Raw genomic sequence first — 18956 nt, 5'->3', positions numbered from 1 at the left:
GGGATGAGGTCCTGCAGCAAGAATTTAGGGAGCTAGGTGAAGGATTAAAGAGCAGGACCTCAAAGGTTGTAATCTCTGGATTACTCCCGGTGCCACGTGCTAGTGAGTATAGGAATGGGAAGATAGAACAGATGAATGCGTGGCTAAAGGGATGGTGCAGGAGGGAGGGCTTTAGTTTCCTGGATCACTGGGTCTGCTTCTGGGAAAGGTGGGACTTGTACAAGTCGGACGGTTTACACCTGAACCAGAGGGGAACCAATATCCTTGCGGGGAGGTTTGCTAGCACTGCTGGGGGGGGTTTAAACTAACTTGGCAGGGGGATGGGGTACAGAGTGGAGCTATAGCAGGGGGTGATTTACAGCCAAATACAGAGAAAAAAACAAGGCAGAGCAAATATGCGAAGGCAAAAGGGAATATGGCAGGGCTGGAAGGCATTTATTTTAATGCAAGGAGTCTTGCAAATAAGGTGGACGAACTGAAGTTGTTGTTGAACACATGGGAGTACGATATTGTTGCTATCACGGAGACATGGTTGAGGGAGGGTCAGGACTGGCAGCTCAATATTCCGGGGTATAGAATCTTCAGGCGAGATAGAGGGGGGTGTAAAAGGGGAGGGGGTGTTGCAATATTAATTAAGGAGTCAATTACTGCTGTAAGGAGGGATGATATATTAGCGGGTTCCTCTAATGAGGCCATATGGGTAGAACTTAAAAACAAAAAGGGGGCAAGCACTTTGCTGGGAGTGTACTATAGGCCCCCAAACAGTCAGGGGGAGATAGAGGAACAGATATGTAGGCAAATCTCAGAAAAGTGCGAAAATAATAGGGTAATAATAGTGGGGGATTTCAACTTCCCCAATATAAATTGGGATAGTCAGAGTGTGAAAGGCTTAGAGGGTGCAGAATTCTTAAAGTGCATCCAGGAGAGCTTTTTGAGCCAACATGTAGAAAGTCCTACAAGAGAGGGGGCGATACTGGACCTAATTCTGGGGAATGTAGCCAGGCAAGTGGTGGAAGTGTCAGTAGGAGAGCATTTTGGCGATAGTGACCATAATTCGGTGAGATTTAAGGTGGTCATGGAAAAAGACAAAGACGGCCTGGAAATAAGGGTTCTAAATTGGGGGAAGGCCAATTTTAATATGATAAGGCAGGATCTGGCCAAAGTGGACTGGGAGCAGCTACTTATAGGAAAATCCACATCAAGACAGTGGGAGACTTTCAGAAGGGAAATAGAGAGAGTACAACGCCAACATGTTCCTGTAAAGGTCAAGGGTGGGACCAACAAGCAAAGGGAACCTTGGATGACAAGGGATATACAAAAATGCATTAGAAATAAAAGGGGGGCTTTTGGCAGTTACAAAAGACTAAAGACGGAAGAAGCCCTAGAGGAGTATAAAAAGTGCAGGGGCATACTTAAAAAAGAAATTAGGAGGGCGAGGAGGGGCCATGAAATAACACTGGCGAGCAAAATAAAGGAAAATCCTAAGATGTTTTATAAGTATATTAAGGGCAAGAGGATAACCAGGGAAAGGGTAGGGCCCATTAGGGACCAAAGTGACAATCTGTGTGTAGAGCCAGATGATGTAGGCGGGGTTTTAAATGAATTTTTTGCATCTGTGTTCACTGTGGAGAGAGACGATGCAGACATAGAAATCGGGCAAGGGGACTGTGACATACTTGAACATATTAGCATCGAGAGGGAGGAGGTGCTAGCGGTTTTAGCAAGCCAAAACGTGGATAAATCCCCAGGCCCGGACGAGATGTATCCCAGGCTGCTGTTGGAGGCAAAGGAGGAGATTGCAGGGGCTCTGACACAAATTTTCAGAACCTCTCTGGCCACAGGGGATGTACCAGAGGACTGGAGAACAGCTAATGTAGTACCATTATACAAGAAGGGTAGCAGGGATAAACCAGGGAATTACAGGCCAGTGAGCCTAACATCTGTGGTAGGGAAATTATTGGAAAAAATTCTGAGGGACAAAATTAGTCTCCACTTGGAGAGGCAAGGATTAATCGGGGATAGTCAGCATGGCTTTGTCAAGGGTAAATCATGTCTGACAAATCTGATTGAATTTTTCGAGGGGGTGACTAGGGGGGTGGATGAGGGAAATGCTGTGGATGTGGTTTACATGGACTTCAGTAAAGCTTTTGACAAAGTCCCGCATAGGAGACTGGTCAAGAAGGTAAGAGCCCATGGGATCCAGGGTGCCTTGGCGCGTTGGATCCTAAACTGGCTGAGTGGCAGGAGGCAGAAGGTGATGGTCGAAGGATGCTTTTGTGACTGGAAGCCTGCGTCCAGTGGGGTACCTCAGGGATCGGTGCTGGGTCCCTTGTTGTTTGTGATCTACATAAATGATTTGGATGAGAATGTAAAAGGTATGATCAGTAAGTTCGCAGATGACACGAAAATTGGTGGGGTGGTAAATTGCGAGGAGGAAAGCCTCAGGCTACAGGACGATATAAACGGGTTGGTCAGATGGGCGGAAAAGTGGCAAATGGAATTTAACCCTGAAAAGTGCGAGGTGATGCATTTTGGACGGACAAATAAGGCAAGGGAATACACAATGAGTGGTAGGACCCTAGGAAGTACAGAGGGTCAGAGGGACCTTGGTGTACATGTACATAGATCTCTGAAGGCAGCGGAACAGGTAGATAAGGTGGTTAAAAAGGCATATGGGATACTTGCCTTCATTAGCCGAGGCATAGAATATAAGAGCAGGGAGGTTATGATGGAGCTGTACAAAACGCTGGTGAGGCCACAGCTGGAGTACTGTGTGCAGTTCTGGTCGCCTCACTATAGGAAGGATGTGATTGCTTTGGAGAGGGTGCAGAGAAGATTCACCAGGATGTTACCTGGGATGGAGCGCCTCAGCTATGAAGAAAGACTAAACAGGCTGGGGTTGTTTTCCTTGGAGCAAAGAAGGCTGAGGGGGGACCTGATTGAGGTGTACAAAATGATGAGGGGCATAGACAGGGTAGATAAAGAGGAACTTTTCCCCTTAGTAGGGGGGTCAATAACAAGGGGGCATAGATTCAGGGTAAGGGGCAGGAGATTTAGAGGGGATTTGAGGAGGAACTTTTTCACCCAGAGGGTGGTTGGAATCTGGAACTCACTGCCTGAAAGGGTGGTAGAGGCAGGAACCCTCACAACATTCAAGAAGCATTTGGATGAGCACTTGAAATGCCATTGCATACAAGGCTATGGACCAAATGCTGGAAAATGGGATTAGACAGGACAGGGGTGGATGGGCGGCGCGGACACGATGGGCCGAAGGGCCTCTTTCTGTGCTGTAAAACTCTATGACTCTATGACTCTATGACATTGGCAATGTCCCCAGTAGCGGATTGGAAGGAGCCGGTGGCATAGAAGTTGAGAGCCACTGTCACCTTCACTGCCACCGACAGAGACGTCCTGCTCCTCAGCTGAGGCTGCAGATCTCTCTGAAGCAGGTGGCAGATCTCAGTGACCACCTCCCTTCTGAATCGAAGCCTCCGAATGCACTGCTCCTCAGACATGTTGAGGTAGGAGAAGTGCTGGCGGTATACCCTGGGAGGGTAAGGCCTCCTGTGCCGACGCCTGTTGGCCCTCCTCCATCTGGCTATGATTGGCACTCTCTCTCGGCGTCTCTGAGCCCTTTCAATGCAATGGAGAAACCCAACGTTTCCACCCATTGCAGCCCCCATTATATGTGGCCACTCAAGGCTATGGCACTGAAAAATCTATCCAACTGCAAAGCTCTGGGCTGAAGCCAGAAGTACCTGTGCGAGTGCTGAGTCAAAGCAGAAAGCTCTCTCCCTTTGTCTCTCTGCAAATCTCTCTCTCTCACACACAGAAGGAATGGTCCAAAATGGCTACCACAAAGAATGCAGGAAGAGTCCCCTTTAAATAGCGCCCCCCCAGCCCCACAGCGACTGGGAACCGTTCCATTCAACCAGTCACTGCGAGCACCAGGCAGAAAGAAGGGGAGCGCCACTGAAGTTCCGGTTCGGGCCGCACCAAGGGCGTTGCACCATGAAATGATGTCAGGATCTGCGCGCACAGCTGAGCGGGCATTGCGGTTTTGCGCCGCCGCTAATTCTTCACTCAAGTTCCCGAGAGGCGCAGATCGTGCCGCGCCCGGGTGCTAGCCGCTTCGCGCCCCACTTATCGCCCTCTTAAGGCGCTAGCGGCTGGCGCTACCAACTGAATTTCTAGGCCTATGTCTCCTTGTTCTTGATTCCACCACCAGAGGAAACAGTTTCTCTGTATCTACCCTATCGAATCAATTTAACATTTTAAACACCTCAATCAGATTACTCCTCAATCTTCTAAACTCAAGGGAATACAAGCCAAGTTTGTGCAACCTGTCCTCATAATTTAACCCTTTTAGCCCAAGTATCATTCTGGTGAATCTGCCGCACCACATCCAAGGCCAATATATCCTTGCTAAGGTGCGGTGCCCAAAGCTGAACACAGTACTCCAGATGGGATCTGACCAAGGCTCTGTACAACTGAGCATAACTTCCTTCCCTTTGTCCTCCAGCCCCCTTGAGACAAAGGCCCATATTCCATTAGCCTTTCTGATTTATTTTTGTACCTCTCTACTAGTTTTAAATGATTTGTGTACTTGGACTCCCAAATCTCTTTATCCTTCTACAGTACCTAGTTTGTCACTATTTAGAAAACACTCCAGTTTATCTTTCTTACGTCCAAAGTGGACCTCACACTTGCCCACATTGAACTCCATCTGTCATAGCTTTGCCCATTCACTTAATCTAGCTATTGTGGCGGAACCACTAAAGGACTCAGCTCGTTTGTATATAATTCCCTTTAACAACATGTTAGCTACAGCCTGAATCTGTATCTAAAATTTCTCTTCATCTACCTCAACGACATCCTCATCGCCAGCCCTAGCAAAGAGGAGCACTTCTGCCATCTGCACACCCTCTTTACATGACTCAGTCAACACGGTTTGATTATCAACCCGGCCAAGTGCCAGTTCGGCCTGCAGCGGATTGATTTCTTGGGCCACCGCATCACATCAGACGGCGCAATTCTCTTACAGACGAAGGTTGAGGCGGTTACATCTTTCCTGCGCCCGCAGACCGTCAAGGCCCTACAAGAGTTCCTCGGGATGGTCAATTTGTATCACCGGTTCGTCCCTAAGGCGTGTCTGCTTATGCAGCCCTTGTACGAGGCCCTCAAGGCCAAGTCCGGTAAGGATCCGATCAGCTGGACGGCCGAGATGGACCAGGCGTTTGTCGACACTAGAGGCGCCTTGGCCAACGCAACCATGCTGGCGCACCCGCTTCCAGGTGCCACCATCGCCCTTACCACCGATACGTCGGTCTACGCAATCGGCGCAGTGCAGGAACAGTGGGTGAATGGGACATGGCAACCACTGGCGTTTTTCAGCCGTCAACTACAGCGAAGCGAAAGAAAGTACAGCACTTTCGACCGGGAGTTGCTGGCCCTTTTTCTAGCCATCCGCCATTTCCGGTTCTTACTAGAGGGACGTCCGTTCACGGCTTTTGTAGACCACAAGCCACTAACATTTGCTATGGCCAAGACCGCCGAGCCATGGTCAGCTCGGCAACAACGTCACCTGACGTTCATTTCAGAATTCACCACGGACATTCAGCATTTGTCCGGTAAAGACAACCTGGTGGCGGATTGCCTCTCCTGCGCGCTTGTTCATGCAGTCCATCTCGGAATCGACTATGCCCTAATGGCTGTGGATCAAGCCTCGGACCCAGAGGTCCAATCATACAGAACCAGCCCCTCTAGCTTCCGAGCTGCCGACGTCAAATTCCATGCCGCAGGCACCACGCTACTTTGCGACGTCTCCATGGGAGCTCCCCGCTCTATCGTACCAGTCGCCTGGCGCCAAAAAGTGTTCGACGCCATACACGGGTTGTCACACCCTGGCATGAAGGCCTCGCAAAGGCTGATGTCAAAATTCATCTGGAGGGGTATGCACATGGATGTCCGTGACTGGGCCAACACCTGCGTGGTCTGCCAAAAGGCCAAGGTACAGCGTCATGTAAAAGCTCCATTGGCCACTTTCGCTGTTCCGGATTTTCGGTTCGACCACGTGAATGTAGACCTCGTGCGGCCGCTTCCACCTTCTCAAGGTTTTACACACATCCTCGCAATGGTGGACCGCACCACTAGATGGCCAGAGGCAGTTCCTTTGGTTGCCACCACTTCGGCAGACGTAGCCAGAGCTTTCATCTCCTCTTGGGTTGCTCGTTTCGGGGTACCGGCGGAAATCTCTGCTGATCGTGGACCGCAGTTTTCCTCTGAGCTCTGGAACGCTGTGGCTCAGGGGCTCGGCACCAAACTACATCGCACCACCGCCTATCATCCACAGGCGAACGGCCTGTGCGAGCGATTCCACAGGTCGCTCAAAGCCGCTCTGCGGGCCAGTCTTCAAGGCATGGGATGGGTGGACAGACTTCCATGGGTCCTTTTAGGTCTTCGTACAGCGCCTAAAGAAGATTTGCAATCGTCCTCGGCAGAACTCGTATATGGCCAGCCACTACGAGTACCAGGGGATTTCCTCCCATCTCCAACAGAGCCATGGTCCGCATCCCAGCAACTCATCAGCCACCAGGAGGCAGCCAGATGTTTCGCTCCAGTGCCTACGTCGCATCACGGCTTACAGAGCTCCCATGTCCCAGCTGAGCTGAAGAGCGCCGAGTATGTGTTTATCCGCCACAACGCTCACCGGGATCCGCTTAAACCCCCTTACACTGGTCCCTTCCGCGTCATAGAGCCGGGAGACAAAACCTTTTTGGTCGATATCGGCGGTAAACCGGACCACATTTCGGTTGACCGGTTGAAGCCGGCACACTTAGACCTGGACCGCCCAGTCGAGATCACTCAACCGCCAAAACGTGGCCGACCGCCCACAGTCGCCGTGCCAGATCCACCACAACTGCCCGCCAGCTCGACCACCGTTCGTCAGTTTCCACTTCAGGGTTACGGAAGTCGCTCGGACAGGCTCGTCAGGCCTCCTCGCCGTCTCACTTTTGCTGTTAAAGACAATTCTGGGGGGGCGCATGTGGCGGAGCCACTAAAGGACTCAGATCGTTTGTATATAATTCCCTTTAACAACATGTTAGCTACAGCCTGAATCTGTATCTTTATTTATACTGTTTACTTGTACAGAGTGTGATTACTTTAACAGCGCGGGTAAACGCGATGATGTCACGCCATTCATCACGTGATCCCCCACTGGCGGGAAGAACGTGATGACGTCATGACGTCAACCACGGGACCGCCCGAGCAGTCCTCGTGGAGCCTCCGAACTGAGCAGACTTACACTCGATGTTCTCCTGTAGTTACTTGTTTAAACCTGTTTTGTTTGATCGCCTGAGTGGACCTCAGTCTTTGGATAGGAACTAGACATTCCTACACTATGTCCCTTTGCAACTTTCTGCTCCCATTTGCACTGCTCACTGTCCCTCCTAATTTAGTGTCCTTTCCAAACTTGGATATACAACTCTCTGGCCTAGAAATTCACTTTGGGCCCGCCAGCTGGCGTGCGCCCAAAAGTTAGCGCTGAGCGCGGAGCCAGTTGCGCCCGTCAGATATTCAGTTTTTGCACCCCAAGTCAGAACCGGGCGCTATTCCAGGGTGTGCCCGCCCCCGCTTGGGGCGCTGAAACTGAATTTCAGCGCTCTAGGCGCCGCTGCGCCACCCGCCGCAGAGCGGCAGGCTGCGGTACTGCAGGCCTCCTCCTTCTCTTAAGGGGGAGGTGCCTGCAACGGGGAGATCGCCGCTGGATAGTGCCGGCAAATGAGCCCAGCACCACGGAGAAGTGCCGGGTTCGCGGAAAGCAGCCGGCAATGCCGCAGGGGGGGGGGGGGTGGAGGAGGCCGGGGAAGGAGGTGCGGACAGGTGGCCGCCGAAAAAGCGGCCGGCCGCACCTCCACCTTAAAGCGCCCCACTAAGGCTACAGGACGGCCCCGTTTTCTGATCGCTGTTTGCGGCCACTGCAGAAGAGGCGGCCGCAACTAAATATGGCGGTCGGGCCGGTAGCGGGGCGGTAGCGGGGCACTGCGCACACCAATGACATCATCGGTGGCGGCGCAGCGCTACTGGCTAACGCCACCATTACCGCAGCGCTGAATATCGGCGAAAGCTCAGCAAGTGGCGCAAAAGCCCTCTTTGGGCGAAAACTGGGCACAAAGCCTACTGAATTTCTAGCCCTCTATTCTTTCATCCAAATCATTAATAAATATGGTGAAAAGTTGAGGTCCTAGAACAGATACCTGGGATCAGATCCCTGGGAACACTACTTGTCACATCCTGCCAAATTGAGTACATGCCTCCTGTTCCGTGCACTCTTATTTTTGCCAATACTCTTTTGTGTGGAACCTTATCGAATGCCTTCTGGAAATCCATATAGATAACATCCATAGACACTCCCTTATCTGCCTTATTAGTGACCTCCTTAAAAAATTCAACTATAGGAAACTTTCTGGTGTCCAGCACGGACAGGACCGACGTGTTGCCGGTTCATCAACAATGCCGGACAACCGAACGTTATAGTAAAAGATACGGAGCTCAGAGCTCCGTATAAAGCAACAAACCCTGTTGCTTAGCTTCAAAACAATCGGCACAAGTTGCAAGCATCTCTGTAACTTAGCAACAGCTTCAGCTACACCCTTGCACAGCAACAAATGGAGTAAAAAAAGTAACTAAAAGTAAAAAAAGTTATCTGAACCGACTCCTGAATTTTGCCGGTGGATAGAGCATTCCGGTTATTTAGGAGCCGGTTAATCGAAAGTTTCCTGTAGATTAGTCAGACATTAGATAGGCTGTACTTTTTTCCAATAAATGCAAGAAGCTCATGGAATTCTTTGTTACTAAGATTGAGTCAACTCGTTCAGCTGCCTCTGCTGCCTCGTTCTGAACCCACATCTTTCTCTAGTTTCTCTTCCATCTCCCCTCATGCCCTCTCTGAGCTAATCTTGTCCCACCTCCTGCTCTCTTGGCCCTAATCCCACTAAAATGCTGACCACCCAACTTCCCTTCCTGATCCTCATGCTTGTTGACATCGTAAATAGTTCCCTCTCCTCCGGTATTGTCCCCCTCCCTTTCAAATCTGCCATCATCTCCCCCTCCTCGAAAAACTCACCTTGACCCCTCTGTCCTTGCAAACTACCACCCCATCTCCAACCTCCCTTTCCTCGCCAAAGTCCTTGAACGTGTTGTCACTTCCCAAATCCGTGCCCATCGTTCTTGCAACCTATGTTTGAACCTCTCCAATCAAGTTTCTGCCCTAGCCACAGCACTGAAATGACCATAATCAAAGAGTAATCAAATGACTGAGAGGTCACATCCTCTGTAACAGTGACCATAGTGTACTATCCTCCCCTCATTCTTCTTGATCTCTGCGGCCTTTGACACTGTCAACCACGTCATCCTCCTCCAATGCCTCTGCTCTGTTGTCCAGCTAAGTGGGACTGCCCTTGCCTGGTTCCACTATTACCTATCTAGCCATAACCAGGAACCTCCTGCAATGGCTTTTCTCCCTGACCCAAAACCTATACCCAAGCATCCATCCTTTGTCTCCTCCTATTTCTCATCTACATGCTGCCCCTCGTTGACATCTTCCAAAGACATGACGTCAGGTTCAACATATATGCTGATGACACCCAGCTCTACTTCACTACCACCTCTCTCGACCACTCCATGCTTCTTTGTGGTCAGCCTGCTTGTCCAATATCCAGTCCTGAATGAGCCTCAATTTCTCCCAGTTAAACATTGGAAAGACCAAAGCCATTGTCTTTGGCCCCCATCACCAACTCCGTTCCCTCATCACCGATTCCATCCCCCTCCCTGATGACTGTCGGTTGAACCAGACTGTTTGCAACCACAGTGTCCTATTTGACCCTGAGATGAGCTTCCTACCACATATCCTCTCCACCTTAAAGACCACCTACTTCCACCTCCATAACATCACCCATATCCACCCCTGCCTCACCCATCTGCTGCTGAAACCCCATCCATACTTTTGTTACCTCCAGACTTGACTATTCCAAAGCTCTCCTGGCTGACCTCCCATCTCCCACCCTCCATAAACTTGAGCTCATCCAAACCTCTGCTGCCAGTATTCTAACTAAGATCAAGTCCCGATCACCCATCATCCTTGTGCTCGCTGTGGACATTGGCCCCCAGTTCACCAACGCCTCAAATTTAAAATTGTCATCCTCATGTTTAAATCCGTCCATGGCCTTGCCACTCCCTATGTCTGTTACCTCCTCTTGCCCTACAACCTCCAACTCTGTTCTTCCAACTCTGGCCTCTTACACATGCTCCACTCCCTTCGCCCCATCATTGGCAGGTGTGCATTCAGCCATCTAAGCCCTAAGCTCTGGAATTCCCTCCCTTAACCTCTCCACCTCTCCTCCTTTAACACCCCTTTAAAACCTGCCTTTAGTCACCCGTCTTAATGTATCCTTCTTTGGTTTGGTGTCTATTTCTTGTCTCTTTATGCTCCTGTGAAGCATTTAGGGACATTTCCCTATGTTAAAGGCACTAAATACATACAAGCTGTTGTTGATTATAACCACAATATGCAAAATAACAGAGAATGTTTATTTAAAGATGAAGAGAAATCCGGGGTAAGTACGAGACATGGGAGAGATGAGCTTCCTTGTGCCAAGTGACTGTTTATCAACCTTGACCTTTCTTACAAATAGTAATCTCTTACTACATAGATGTTTCCGAGGTAACTAGTTATTTTTTTTAATTTATTTTGAAAATGATTTTGTTTACAGGGTTCATTATGGAGCCCAGTTATTATTTCTCTAGCAAAGGGTGCTCTAGTGATGTCTACTGAAGGAGATAGAGTGTGTCTTCTTTCTTCCATAAAACATAGAACAAAGATGAGACAAAACACATTGGCCTAGAAATTCAGTATAGCCACTTTTGGGGCGGTAAAGTCGGGCGGGCGCTAAAGTTTGCGCCCGCCGGAAAGTGGAGGCCACTTCGCCGATATTCAGTAGCTTTGGCCAAGGAGTTTGCTCGAGCGCTAAAACTGGCGTTGCACCCCTATCTTTAGGCGCTAAGCCGGCGGTGCAGACTGATACCGCCGAGGCCGGGCGCAGTGCAGGTGCGGTCATGTTTTGATTGACAGCAGACACCCTGGCACCGGCCAGCTCTTAAAGGGGGAAGGGTCGACTTGGTCTGCTGCCACGCCCTGGATACTGCAGCCCTCCAGCTAGGCCTAAACACTGCTGCTGGAGAGAAATAGCGCCAGCAACGATGCAGAGGGCCCGTGAGCGAGCGCAGCGCTTCTCTGCCCATGATTTGAAGGTGCTGCTTAGGGGTTTGGAGAAGAGAAGAGATATCTTGTGCCCGGACAGTGGCAAGAAGGCTCCCAAGAGGCTGTACAGGAGAGCCTGGAGGGAAATCGCCCAGAGGGTCACAGCCAACAGCGATGTCCCCAGGACTGGTGACCAATGCCGGAAAAAGTTTAACGACCTCACTCGGTTGGTCAGGGTGAGTACCCTTTCCATTGTCCTCCTCATCCTTGCATGTGCACCTCACATTATGGGCAAAGGGACCTCAAAGGCCTAATGGCCAGCCCTCCCCCAGCAGCTATGGCACTGGCATGAACATCAATAGCACTTTCTGCACTTTACACACTGGCCAAGCTATTCCACCATGGGAGGCAGTGCACACAACAACAGGGCACCACACTGGCCAAGCTATTCCACCATGGGAGGCAGTGCACACAACAACAGGGCACCACACTGGCCAAGCTATTCCACCATGGGAGGCAGTGCACACAACAACAGGGCACCACACTGTACTTAGAGGCCGTCCTTTCTCTTGCAGGCCAAGCTGGCCCAGAATCTGAAGAGCCAGACTGTCACCGGGGGAGGCCGTGCCCAGTTCCAGGAGCTCAGTGACCTGGAGGAGCGCGTGGGTCGACTCATGGGTGCCCGGGTGATTGGTCCCGTTGCCATTGGAGATGCCGACCCTGTGCTGGGCCCCAATGGTAAGGACATGAGCGTTTGGACCTCTCTCGTTCCCCTTGCGCTTCAGATCTACATCCTTTGCCACTGTCCGACCAATGCGCATAATGCCACCACTCATGCCTCCCTCGCTGACGCCCTGTCCTCACTCTAAAGCTACTCTTGTGCCTTCCTGCTTTCAGCTGGTGAGGAGGAGGTCCCTGAGGCTGCGAGTGTCAGTCCCTCGGAAGAGGAGGACGACGAGGAGCAAGAGGAAGGCGGCACATCGGGGGAACCCTCATCCGCGCCAGGGGATGGCAATGGAGGGGACACGTCTTGCCTGGAGGAGAGCCAGGGGGAAGTGTTGCAGGGGAGTGCAGTTGCTGGGCCCAGTGGCATCCTGCCACGCGGGAAGGGTCGGGCAGCTCGGCGGCCTTCTCCCCAGAGGGAGAGTCCGGCCTCCAGTCCGGACACGGTCCTCGCCCAGGAGGTGCGCCTCCTTGATCAAATGTCCGCGGACTCGGAACGTCGGCACACCGAGTTCATGGGGGTTGTGGGACGGTTGCCTGAGGCCATTGAGTCCCTGGCTCATAGTGTGGCCGATTTCGGGGCCTCACAGGCCAGGGGTTTAGAAGAACTCGCGGCAGCACAGGCCAGGGGTCACGAACAATTCGGGGCAGCAGAGGCCAGGGGTCACGAAGAATTCAGGGCATCACAGGACGCGAGTCGGGCCGATTTCAGGGCAGCACAGGCAGCGAGTGCAGAGTTGATGAGTGGTGCCGTGCAGTCACTGGCTGGTCTGATGCGGGCACAGACCAGGGCAGTACGGGCACTCACTGCTGTCACACTCGCTGTGTCACGCACGCATCGCCAGGGCACCCGCCGCGCTGCTGCAGCACAGCGGTCTGGGCTTCACCAGATTGCTGCGCTTGCTGCAGTGCCAGCCCGGCCGACTGCCAGTGTCTCTGGCGACCAGCGAACGCCTGCCATCAGCCAGCTTGCCCCCATTGCTGCAGCCGCCACTGCCACTGCCCCAGCAAAGCTGCGACGAGCTGCTGGAGAGACTGATGCTGCCCAGCCACAGCTGCAGCAGTCAGCAGCCGGCCCCTCCAGGGCCAGAGCTCGTCTAGGCCGACCCCCAAGGGCATCTGCCGTCACGCATTGTGCCCCTCAGGAGCCTTCCCCCAGCCTTGCAACACCCACAGGGCCCAGGTTGAGGCGGAGCAGCAGGTCGGCCAGGGGCCGGAAAAGCCTGGACAAGGACTCGCCCTCTCGGCACACAAAGTAGAGTGTGTTGCCAAATGTTTTTTTATATGGGTGTGTTTGTGTTCTGTATGGGGGGGGTTTATTTTGGTAAGGCCGAAGATGAAGGCAAATGTTTTTTTATATGGGGGTGTTTGTGTTCTGTATGGGGGGGGTTTATTTTGGTAAGGCCGAAGATGAAGGCAAATGTTTTTTTATATGGGGGTGTTTGTGTTCTGTATGGGGGGGTTTATTTTGGTAAGGCCGAAGATGAAGGCCATTTGGATGGACAAGTTATGTTATTCCTCCCCAGGTTGTGGGAGTGAGATATGTTTTTGACTGTTTTTTGGGGGTCTTGTCTGTTTTTGGGTTTCATGTGGGAAGGGCCCTGAGTTTGTTAAATAAAGCTTTTTATTTATTCAGCTTGTCCATGTGTGATGTTTCAAGTGGTTGTTGCGTTAACCGGCTGAGGGCTTGCGGAGCGGCTGCATTCAGGTGCGTTCATTGCCACAAGCCATTCCCTGACAGGGGGCCTAGAAGTGTCGTTCAATAAGCCGCCGCGGACGGCCCTTGGACCTTGTGGCTCCCTCCTGGGCTGGTACTCCTCCTCCTCCTCCTCCTCCTCCTCATGGTCCTCCTGCTCATCCTCCTGAGGTGGTGGTCCAACGTGAGGTGGCAGTGCCTGAGTCCTGCGGATAGCCAGGTTGTGCAGCATGCAGCAAACGACGACGAACTGGGAGACTCTATCCGGCGAATACTGTAGAGATCCGCCGGAGCGATCCAGGCAGCGGAACCGTTGCTTGAGGATGCCAATCGTTTGCTCTATGATGTTCCTTGTGGCTTGATGGCTTTCGTTGTATGCCTCCTCAGCAGGGGTCCTGGGCGCGCGGAGTGGGGTCATGAGCCATGTACACAAAGGATAGCCTTTGTCCCCGATAAGCCATCCTCTTGGGGGAGGCTGTGCCTGGAACATGTCAGCCACAGTAGTCTGGCGCAGGATAAATGCATTGTGGCTGCTTCCTGGAAAGCGGGCATTGACAGCTAGGATGCGCTGCCTGTGGTCACACACCAGCTGTACATTGAGGGAATGGTAGCCCTTCCGGTTGCGGTAATCCTCGGCATTGTCAATAGGTGCCCGCATAGCCACATGCGTGCAGTCAATGGCGCCCTGCACCATGGGGAAGTCGGCGATCCTCGCAAATCCGACTGCACGCTGCTCCTGCCTCTCTAGGGTCATGGGGAAGGAGATGAATTGGTGTCTCCTTGCGAAAAGGGCATCGGTGACCTGCCGGATGCAGCGATGCACGGCGAACTGGGAGATGTTCGCTATGTCCCCAGCAGCGGCTTGGAAGGAGCCGCTTGCATAAAAGTTCAGAGCCACCGTGACCTTCACTTCCACCGACAGAGACGTCCTGCACATCAGCTGTGGACGCAGATCTCTGTGAAGCAGCTGGCAGATCTCTGCAACCACCTCCCTTCTGAAGCGCAGCCTCTTAACACAATGCGCGGCAGTCATGGTGAGATAGGACACCTGCTGGCGGTATTCCCTGAGTGGGTAAGGCCTACGTTGCCGACGCCTGATGGCCCCTCTGCATCTAGGCATGGCTGCCCCTCTCACACAGCGTCTGCGAGCCCTTCGCACATAATGCTGGAACTGAGGGTTGGAACCCCATGCAGCCCCCATAATATACTTGCAAACAGTGAAATCACAATGAGACAAATTTGCAAGCTCTGGCCAGAAGCCAAAAATACCTCTCCTATGTTGGCCCAATTCAGTAAGGTCTCTTCCTTGGTCTCTGTCCAGAAATCCGTAGCACTAAAGTCATTGCAGCAAAATGGCTGGCCTTTATAGTTCAGTCTAAGTGCCCTTTAATTAGCGCTCCCCGAGGCCCGCAGGGCCTCTGCTGCGTTCCACTTCACAGTTCTTAACAGCGCCACGCCCACATTGGGCGGGCGCCACTGAAGTTCCGGTTTGGGGCGCACAAATGGCGTTGCACGACGAAATGACGTCATAAGCTGCGCGCGCAGCTGAGCGCGCGCAAACACTTTGCGCCGGCGCTAAATGTCAACTGAAGTTGGGCGTAGGCGCAGATCGGTCTGCGCCCGGGCGCTAAGTGCCTAGCGCTCAAAATCTACCCCTCTTATGGCGCTAACGGCTGGCGAACGCAACTGAATTTCTAGGCCATTGACATTGGGATAGGAAACAGATGTTTTACCGAGTCAATGGAAGACCTGTACAGATCACAGAGGAACCCTGTAATTGTGATTATTTTCAAATAATGAGATCTCTAAATAAATATTTACTTGAGATACATATGGAGATAAAAGTTTCCCCAAGAGGTACCTTTTTAATTCTGACCAAGTTTAAGAAGAAAAGCTTGTTTCTAATATTTATTTCATTTGAAACAGTGCTGTGTTTGATGCTGATGGCGTGAAGCCATTGGTGAAATTGCTGGCTAATTCAAGAGATGGCACTGTTGCCAATGCTGCTATTGCAATGACTAACCTAGCCCTACAGGAACCTATACGCGCCAGTATTCAGAGTTATGGGGCTATGACTGCCATCGTGGAACCACTGAAGTCTAGCAACACTCTGGTGCAGAGCAAGGCTGCACTACTTGTAGCTTCATTAGCTTGTGATACAAATGGAAGAACAGAGGTAAGAATTAGTTCAAAGCTGCAAAAACTAAATAGTGATAATATTCAGAATGTTGAATATAATTATAAATATAAAAGCATTACTTGTAAAATCCTGCACAACTTGTAAGAAATTCCAAATATATCAGGGTATATAACACTCTATAAAAGTGCAATGGATTTGGTGTGTTCCTATGATTCTCAATATTATATGGCTCTTGGGATAGAAAATGGAGGGAAAGTATTTCTTCTCATAGGCAGAAAAACATAAATGGAGAGCCAGCATGGATACATAATGTTCTTGGGGAAAGGCCAGGAGTACAGATATTCCTGGAGGTGGTGTCCAGAGCATAGACATTCCTAGGATCATGGCTGAGATTGAGGCATTCTTTGAATTGCAACTGACCATCCTGGAGACTAAGGTAGACAAAGACATTTTTAATGTTAAAGCCAGGGTTGAAAGAAATGTATCTGAAGCTGAGACAGGTAGTAGAGGTGTTTGCAGGAATGAGGCTGTTAGCTGAGGTGTTCCTGAGGTTGAGTCCAGGAGCAGAGATGTTCCTGGAACAAGGCAGAGAGTGCACTTATAACTGGGGTTGAAGCCATAAGTCATAGAGTCATAATGGCACAGAAGGAGGCCATTCGGCCCATCAAGTCCGTGCCAGCTCTCTGTAGAGCAATCTAGTCAGTCCCATTCCCCCGCTTTATCCCCGTAGCCCTGCAAGTTTATTTCCCTCAAATGCCTATCCAGTCTCCTCTTGAAAACATTGAGTGTCTCCACTTCCACCACTTCTGTCGGCAGCGAATTCCAGGTCATTACCACTCGCTGCGTAAAACAGTTTTCCCTCACATCCCCCCTGTATCTCTTGCCCAAAACCTTAAATCTGTGTCCCCTAGTCCTTGTACCATCAACTAGTGGGAACAGCTTTTACCCGTCTAGCCTATCCAAACCCATCATAATCTTGTACACCTCTATCAAATCACCCCTCAACCTCCTTTGATCTAATGAAAACAAATCCAGCTTCTCCAACCTGTCCTTGTAGCTAAGATTCCCCCATCCCCAGAACCATTCTGATAAACCTCCTCTGCACCCTCAAAAGGGCCTTTGCATTGTTCCTAAAGTGTGGTGACCAGAACTGAATGCAATGCTCCAGTTGTGGCCTAACAAGCACTTTATAAAGGTTCAGCATAACCTCTCTACTTTTGTACTCAATACCTCTATTTATGAAGCCCAAGATCCCATATGCTTTGTTAACCACTCCCTCAATATGCCCTGCCACCTTCAGGGACCTATGCACATTAACTCCCTGGTCCCTTTGTCCCTGCACACTTTTTAAAACTGTCCCATTAAGTGTATATTGCCTCTCTCTGTTCCTTCTGCTAAAATGCATCACCTCACACTTCTCTGTATTAAATTCCATCTGCCACTTGTCTTCCCATTCTGCTAGCCTTTCTATGTCCTATTGCAGTTGATTGGTATCATCATCACTGTTTGCCACACCCCCAAGTTTGGTGTCACAATTGCCACTTTCTAATCCTCAGGACCTTCCCCGCATCTAGGGAAGATTAGAAAATTATGGCAAGCCCTTCCGCTATCTCCTCCCCCCAATTCCCTTAGCAACCTGGGATGCAAGCCATCTGGACCAGGCGACTTGTCCACTCTAAGTATACCCAGCCTTTCTAGTACATCCTGTCTATCAATTTTCACCCCTTCCAATGTTTCTACCTTTCCCACTTTGTCAGCATCCATCTCCTTAGTAAAGACCGATACAAAGTACTCATCGAGTATTCCAGCCTTGCCCTGCGCCTCTATGCATATATCACCTTCTTTGTCTCTAATAGGCCCCACCCCGCCTCTTACTACCCGCTTACTGTTTACGTGCCTGTAGAAGATTTTTGGGTTCCTTTAGAAGTGTATGCATTTCTGGGGCCAAGGCAAGAAGAGCAGACATTTGTGGTGCCAAGGCTAGCATGAAGCCCACTTGGGCCTGAGGCAAGTTGAGGCCTTTCTTAGGCTGAGACCAGGAGTGCAGGCATTTCTGGATCGGGGTGGGTGAGGAAACAGAAACCTTTCAGGAACGAGGATCAGTGGAAATGGATGACAGAGTGGGACCCCAGGAATTTCATGGCCTTAGAACATAACTAAACCAACAGAGCCAACTGATAGACATTTTTCATGGAAAAATCGACCATATCATCAATTTGAATACCCAAAACATTGGTAAAAATCCCAGATTACCCCCCTCCCATTTAATAAAAACATAATTTGGGCCGTATTTTGCGACCCCTACGGGTGCGTACGAGGTGTGTACGCGCCCGTAGGGGCCGCGCAAGTTCCGGGTTTAGGCATGCGAAGCGCATGCGCTAAAACTGGAACTTGCGATCTGTCAGGAATTCTGTTGACAGATCCTCTGCATCCCCGGGAGATGGGCCTCAGTGGGTGGAGAGTTGTGCTATTTGCCCAACTTCCACCCGCTGAATGCCTGTGAAATTCTTACGCCTGGTATAAGCAGGCCTACCAGCATAAGAGTTTAAAAAAATAGAAAATTAAAATGTTATCACTTATTTATACATTAAAAGCCCTGCCCAATAAGGTAAATTTATTTTTAGCCCCGTTAAAAACATATATTAAAAAAAAATTTGAATGAAATTTTCATTTAAAATATTTAATTAAAAGGCATTTTAATTAATTTTAAATATGTAATTAAAAAAATGTATTTCATGTGTTCGTGTATTTTTTAAGTGATCTCCATGGAAGTTCCGTACATATGTAAAATTCCCTTTTATTGGTTGGGCCGGCCCACGTGATCCCAGGGGTGCTAGTGAACCCTGGAAGAGGCCCAGGATCACAAGCCTCCATACCCCCCGGGCCACCAGGTAAATGCGTAGATTTTTTACACGTCGGAGGCATCCGCCCGCGGGAAGCCTCCGATCGCAAATTTTGGGCCAGTGTTTATATAGCTCATTGCTTTATCTGCATTTTCATTGATGCATTATTTTTGTTGCTGTTGGGGCCTGATTTCTTGCATGGCAAAATATTTGACTTCTTTCTTCCAATTGCTATTTGACATGCAGCAAACAAAGTAGGCAGATTTGTAATTCCTTTGGGGGTTCCAATGACAT

General features: G+C 50.5%; 1 protein-coding gene across 4 annotated transcripts in view; it reads left to right on the top strand.

Moving 5' to 3' along the window:
* Nucleotides 1–18956, top strand: part of armc3 (armadillo repeat containing 3) — a 303201-nt gene that overhangs the window by 202608 nt on the left and 81637 nt on the right. For all 4 annotated transcript variants that reach the window (XM_085987770.1, XM_085987769.1, XM_085987767.1 and 1 more), the window contains exon 11: nucleotides 15606–15855. In XM_085987770.1, coding sequence (XP_085843896.1) covers nucleotides 15606–15855 — 250 coding nt within the window. The remainder of the gene's footprint in view (nucleotides 1–15605; nucleotides 15856–18956) is intronic.

The sequence above is a fragment of the Somniosus microcephalus genome, chromosome 5 (assembly GCF_052327205.1).
Source record: "Somniosus microcephalus isolate GS21.2 chromosome 5, FLI_Smic_1.0, whole genome shotgun sequence".
Classification (NCBI taxonomy): Eukaryota; Metazoa; Chordata; class Chondrichthyes; order Squaliformes; family Somniosidae; genus Somniosus; species Somniosus microcephalus.
Note: the sequence above shows the minus strand (reverse complement) of the source record. Positions and strands in the feature narration are given on the sequence as shown.